The sequence below is a fragment of the Diabrotica undecimpunctata genome, chromosome 8, assembly GCF_040954645.1.
Source record: "Diabrotica undecimpunctata isolate CICGRU chromosome 8, icDiaUnde3, whole genome shotgun sequence".
Lineage (NCBI taxonomy): Eukaryota > Metazoa > Arthropoda > Insecta > Coleoptera > Chrysomelidae > Diabrotica > Diabrotica undecimpunctata.
The window spans coordinates 114,552,519-114,559,577 of NC_092810.1; the positions used below are offsets into that span (position 1 = coordinate 114,552,519).

Sequence of the window (7,059 nt, forward strand, 5' to 3'; positions counted from 1 at the left end):
GTATCTCAAAGAAAACTGCTTCACGAATTGAAAATATACCAAACAAATGATGAAATGGTCCTATGGAGAACAGTTTTATGTCATTCCACGGATTCCAAGATACATAGATGCAGTTATTTGTACTTTAATACGAATTGACTCTTATGGCGGTGGAAATGCAGAAATACATCTTTTAGAAAAAGAATTTATGCATTAAATGTCAAAAAATCAGTGACTAGTTTAAAAATTAGAAATATTGTTGCAAAATAGCTGGGTTCTGGGATATTTCATAAAATCAAATAGAAAATGGAGTCTTGTTTCCTGTAGATCATAATCTAGATCAACAAGAAAACCATTTAAGTAAATCTATAAAAAGAATAAAAAAAGGAAACAGTTTCGCTCAATTTCAAAATAAAATTGGGGAAACATTATTGTGAATTATATATTGGACAACTTTTTGCAGAACTCGATTTACAATTTCGAAAAAAATATTTTTTATTAAACTAATAGTAAGTTTTAAACTTACTTTCACCTTTATTAAGATAAATTTTTTAGTATATGATGATGCTTATATTTCAGTAATTTGTATGTTTATAATTGTACATATATTAATCATAGACATATTAGATCAACAATTTCTGTATTGTTTTCTTAAAATTTGTGTATAGTTTAAATTTACTTATTTAATATAACTGACATTAAAAGAATACTTTTTCTACAGTATATTTATTATAACTTTTCTTGAGCATACTTTTGTTTTAATTATAATTTAATTTATAATATTTTGAATTTTAATATATAGTTCCTTAATATCTTTCATAATTGGCCTTTCTCTCTCTTTTTTGTCATCTAATCGATCATTTTATTCATTTAAAACTTCCATTTTTCATTTATTTTTTCTTGGTTTATACATATATATATATATATATATATATATTATAAACCCATTTACCCTAAGGTGTCGGGTGTAATGTCTTTAGTTAGTGGCATGTACAATATTTCTCCATTGCTTCTTATTCTTTGCTTGGTTTCTTGCTTGTTCTTTGCTGATTCCTCGTGTCTCTAGGATTGAGATTACATTATCATCCCATGTCTTCATGGGCCTGCCCCTTGGTCTCTTGGTTTGTCTTCTGACTTCCCATACTTTTTTAACTGGGCTTTCTTGATTCATTCTAACCAAGTGTCCATACCATCTCAGTTGGGCCTCTTCAATTTTCTTAACAATTGGTTGGACCTTAAGATGTTCTGTGACTGCCTCATTTCTAATCCTGTCTAACCTGGTTATACCCATTATTCTTCTAAGAAACTTCATTTCTATGCTCTGTATTTTCGATTTTAATTTATCAGTAAGCGTCCAACTTTCACTACCAAAAGTTAAAATCGGCACAAACACCGTCTTTTATATGCTCACTTTGGCTTTTTGGGATACTTCTTTTTTCGACAAAAACGTACTTTTAATTGCTTGGTACATCCAAACAGCACTTTCTATTCTGGAACTTATTTCAGTTTCTTCAGTTCCTCTGTTCTCTATTTGTACTTCCAAGTATTTGTAAGTATCGACTTGTTCAAGTGTATTTCCGTTGAGTGTTATCTTCGTTTGTTTTCTATTTTTTCTACATACCATCACTTTCGTCTTCTCATTATTGATCCACAAATTTCGTTTAATTAGTGCAGCGTTCAATACTTGTAAATTTCGATTGAGTGCTTCTTTATTTATCCCAAATATCACTAGATCGTCTGCGTATGCACACTCTGAGATCAGCACTGCTCCTAGTTTTCTATGTCCGGCATATAATTTTAATGTTTGTGCTCTAGTTTCTTTAATTATGTCATCCAAGACAATGTAAACTAAATGTAAATTAAACAGTATGGGGCCTAGGTCTTCTCCTTGACGTAGACCCTCATTTACTATGAACTCTTTGGATTCCATATTATCGGTTTTGATTATGTTCCTTATATGTCTATATATATACTCATAATGGTTTGCCTGAGTTTGATTTTCACACCTTTCTTTTTTAAAAACATGTCAATCACTTTCTTTTGAGTACTATCAAATGCCTTTTTTTATAAAGGCTTGGTTTAACTCAGTGCTTGAGTTCTGTGCGTTTTGTATTAGTTTCTTGATAGTAAAAATGTGATCTTGGATACTTCTGCCTTTTCTAAATCCACTCTGTGATTGTTCCATATTAGAATAAACTTCTTGTAAAAGACGTTATTCTAGTATTCTCCCATATAATTACTATTTGGCCACAATTAAAGGTTAAAGTACGTTTATTGACGTCTCAATTTCCACTTTGGAAATCGTTCTCAAAATACAAATATTTTGTTTAATAATGTTTGTATTTTGAGAACGATTTCCGAAGTGGAAATTGAAACGTCAATAAACGTACTTCAACCTTTAATTGTGGCTCATTCCCATTTATAGTAATAGTAATTACTTTAAATAGTAATTACTTTAAAGTACCACAAGAAAATAGTTTCTCTCATATACTTTGGATGAGATGCTCAGTAGTGTTATTCCTCTGTAGTTACTACATTCGCCCCTGTCTCCCTTTTTGAAAATGTATAGAATAACTCCCACTTCCCAATCTTTTGGTATTTGGCTCTCACTCCATACCCTATTACATACTTTTGTTAGAAGTTCAATGCCCTTGTCGTCCATGTTTTTAAGCATTTCTGCTGTGATTTTATCAAATCCAGCCGCCTTACCTTTCTTAAGCTTTTGTATGATTTCTTTTGTTTCTGCTATAGTTATTTCGTCTTGAATTTGGTCGTCTTGCTGTACCTCTTCTGGTTCTTCTGTGATAATGTCTACATCGTTTTGGATATTCAGTAGATCCTCAAAATATTTCTTCCATCTATCTAGGATGTGGTCATTGTGATGCAGTAAGTGTCCTTCTTTGTCCCTTATTTGCTTTGGTGTTTGTGGAGCCTTTTAGGTTCTTAAATTCTTCAGGGTCTTAAAGAATAACTTTTTGTTAGAGTGGTAGTCTTCTTCCATCTTGTTTCCGAATTCTTCCCAACTTTTTCATTTCGCTGCTAGTACCATATCTTTGACTTTGATTCTTTGCAGTTTGTATATTTGGTAGTTGTCTGCGGTTTCGTTCCTTAAATAATTTTTCCAAGCTATCTTCTTGGACTTAACTTCTGCTTTCATTTCATTGTTCCACCAGTTTGTACACTTTTTACTTCTGTTTACCACCGTTTAGAAGTGCTTCTTTTAGTATTTGCAAATTTAGGTCTAAGCCACAGTCATGTTCAGCGTGCTCTGTTAGGTAGTTTTTAACGTAGTTTTCAAACTTGCTTGCTGTCTCATTGTCCGCTAGCTTATGTGATCTGATTACTTCTATAGTGGGTGTATAATCAGCTTTACTTGTTTTCTTAGTCTCTTTCGTTATTAATTCTTGTCGCACTCCCAAGCTGGTCCTGGCTACAACTAGAGAGTGGTCACTATATATTTCAGCTCCTCGTTTTACTCTTACGTGTTTAATACATTGCCTCGATGATCTATTTACTAACACATAGTCTATGATAGATCTTTGTCCTCTACTTTTGACTTCTATGGTATATTTATGTACATATTTGTGTTTAAAAAATGTGTTCATTATTATTAAATTAATTTCTCCGCATATATCATTCTGAAGCTATTTTCTTGTGGCATGTTAAAATAATTACTATTTAAATGGGAATAAGCCGCAATTAAAGGTTAAAGTACGTTTATTGACGTTTAAATTTCCAAGTGGAAATTGATAAGTCTACAATCTTTTATTTTTAGGTACATTTTTTTACAGGATTATTTTTCGTTGTAGTCTGTTTGTACAAAAATTGTACTGATCCCTGTTTTAGGATATTTAAATTGTACTTTTTGAATACATTCTGCTCTAATGTAAAAACTAAATAAATAGTACGTAGGTATGTCTTTACATTAAATTTTTATTATAATATATTTATACTGTATTTTTATTGTTTATTATTGATGCAATTCCGGATTTAAAGAAATCCTTGATATGAAGATATCAAAGTAACTGTTTTAAATATCTAAGGAATATGAAGATATGATTAATAAGTGAATTGCAGTTTTGTTTCCATTAAGTAATTATTAGTTGTTATTTCAATAATCCTTGAAAGAGCTTCGATGTGCGTATTAAGTGAATTTATGTTTTAAAAATTTTATTTCTTGATTTAAAACGATTCGAGGTTATTTTTGAAAATAAAAATCATAAAGTTTATACAAAAGTAGAATTTAGTAGAAGTTTTTAAGAATAAAAGAATATTTTAAGGATAAAATAATGTTACACTTAATTATAAAAACTTTTATTGAATTAGCAAATAATATTACAATAACTGATAACAACTTAACTCAATGACAAAACAATTCAAAAAATCAATTACTACTACCAGTTGAACTGAATATATATATATATATATATATATATATATATATATATATATATATATATATATATATATATATATATATATAACTGTTTTGGATGGGTTGGAGTCAATAATAGGGCTATTGGTTAACTATTTTTTTTTATTCTCGAGCTTTCAATTGTGTTTACAATTATTATGAAGAGCTAAAAAAGACAAAATACTTACAAGGTTGAACTAAAAAGAAAAAACAATTTTTGTTAACTTACCAAATAAAAATTAGTTTGGTAAGTAAAAATCACTGCTTACATGTTCAAAATATTTAATACAAAAATGTTTTTATCTAATAAATGTTTCTCTGAAAAATTTTTATAATTTTGAAAACATTTTTTTTTTTTTAATATAAGAATAATTGAATTTATAAATAAGTTCAAATGCTATTTGAACTTATTTATAAATTCAATTATTCTTATATTAAAAAAAAATAAAAAAAAATAAAAAAAAAAAAAATAAATAAAAAAAAAAAAAAAAATGTTTTCAAAATTATAAAAATTTTTCAGAGAAACATTTATTAGATAAAAACATTTTTGTATTAAATATTTTGAACATGTAAGCAGTGATTTTTACTTACCAAACTAATTTTTATTTGGTAAGTTAACAAAAATTGTTTTTTCTTTTTAGTTCAACCTTGTAAGTATTTTGTCTTTTTTAGCTCTTGATAATAATTGTAAACAAAATTGAAAGCTCGAGAATAAAAAAAACATAGTTAACCAATAGCCCTATTATTGACTCCAACCCATCCAAAACAGTTATATATTTGTTCCAAACGAGTCACAAGTACTTCTTTTTTCTTATATATATATATATATATATATATATATATATATATATATATATATATATATATATATATATATATATATATATATATATTGTATGTATGTATATATATATTTATTTATAGATATACATATATTTATTTATATATATATATATATATATATATATATATATATATATATATATATATATATATATATACATATGGGTGGTCCAATAAGGCGATCTCTCGGCTATATATCAGAAACTATTCATGTTATAACTTTAGGAGAAATATGCCCAATTATACCAAGTGTTAAATAAGTACACTAGAAAGAGGTCTAAATTCCCCACAAAGTTGTTCAAGTACTTTTTTTTATTTTTTAAAATAAAGGGTGGGGAAGAGTGGGAAAGTATTTGTGGATAAATACCCATAACTTTGGTTTGGATCAACCGATTTTAACCAAATTAGTGTCACTAGAAAGAGTGTGGATGATTTAATTTACATCTACTATAAAAAAATTGCATTTAGTTTTAATTGTCTTGAGTAGAGGGTACTTTAAAATAGAAAAAATTAAAATTTGTTTTTCTTCAAAATGTTTAATGAAAACACCTATTTATTGTAAATTATAATGAAACTGGATTAAATTTATAACAAAATGGCGCAAACCGCATGTTGATAGCTTTTATCTAATTCGAGATATGAATAAAAACGCATAAACATAAGTAAGTACAGTATTGACTCACCCTTTATTAAAAAGACTTAAAATTAAATATGTGAAAGATCATACAAATATCTCGATCATTAAAAGTTAATGTCCAATTCAATGTTCACATTGTTTTCAATCGATGTTCACACAAAGATGTAATCTTTCGCGCGAAGACATAATATGTAAAGCTTGGTGGAGAACTACATGATAAGGATGCAGTCTAAAAAACAGAACAACAAATATTGGTGAAAAAAAAACCACTATATTTACTAAAACTCAAAAAATCTTGAAAAATCCACAATTGTTTCACAACATAAATCGTGCATAAGTATTTTTAAGAAACGGATAAAAGGATAAAAGCGCCGTGTTGCCGTTTTTATCGGAATATTAAAATAACAGTTGAATCTAAAGTTTAAAGGGAATTCCAAGCTTCTGACCTAAACGTTCACTTTATAATATGAAAAACCAACCTGTGATGTTTTAAAATCCTTAGAACAGTAGTTTTGGGTATATTTAATTCTATAGAGATTTGCCGATTACTTATATGTGGATTCTGTTGAATTAAAGCAAGAACATTGATTGAATTATCTTCGGTCATACCTCTACTATGTCGTTTAAAACAAGGATGATGAAAACTACCAGTTTCTCTTAATCTTCTTGACTTTCTTTCAAATACTTCTTTGCCATAATGTCTCCTGTCAGGATATCTTACAGAATATATACGTGAGGCAATAGTGACATTTTGGTGACATTCGAAATAAACTCCAATCATATCATACTATTCTTCATTTGATATACTAATCACCAATTATTAGTACTGATAATTAATTACTAATATTACCAATAATAATATCTGTTGAATAAAGTGCAATCTTCAATTCGTATTATAATATAATACTTCTTAACAATGTTTTGACTGCTGTCAATAAATAAACAATATGAACTACCCGCCAAATTCATTGTCGTAGCCTACTTAGTTTCGAAAAAACTATTTTTATTCATATGATTTAACAATGGTCAAAATATGTATCAACATTAAGATTCTTCTGCTATAAAAAAATTTGAAAGTATCTACTGACTTATTGTTTAATTTAATTTATAATACAGGGTGAGCCAATCCTATACTTACTTATGTTTATGCGTTTTTATTCATATCTCGAGTTCGACAAAAGCTAGT

At 27.9% G+C, this 7,059-nt stretch overlaps 2 protein-coding genes across 2 annotated transcripts; both read right to left on the reverse strand.

Annotated features, from left to right (window-relative positions):
- Positions 1–955: 955 nt before the first annotated feature.
- LOC140449065 (uncharacterized) lies at positions 956–1,291 on the reverse strand. Its single transcript, XM_072542207.1, has one exon. It carries the CDS (start codon positions 1,289–1,291, stop codon positions 956–958), a length of 336 nt encoding a protein of 111 aa, XP_072398308.1.
- Positions 1,292–1,378: 87 nt separating this feature from the next.
- On the reverse strand, positions 1,379–1,909 carry LOC140449066 (uncharacterized). The gene has a single exon (XM_072542208.1). The coding sequence runs from the start codon at positions 1,907–1,909 to the stop codon at positions 1,379–1,381; it is 531 nt and encodes a 176-aa protein (XP_072398309.1).
- Between the last annotated feature and the right edge of the window lie 5,150 nt (positions 1,910–7,059).

Excerpts from the sequence above, each read along its gene's own strand:
- LOC140449065 (XM_072542207.1), bottom strand. The coding sequence starts at position 1,291 with ATGAAGTTTCTTAGAAGAATAATGGGTATAACCAGGTTAGACAGGATT.
- LOC140449066 (XM_072542208.1), bottom strand. The coding sequence starts at position 1,909 with ATGGAATCCAAAGAGTTCATAGTAAATGAGGGTCTACGTCAAGGAGAA.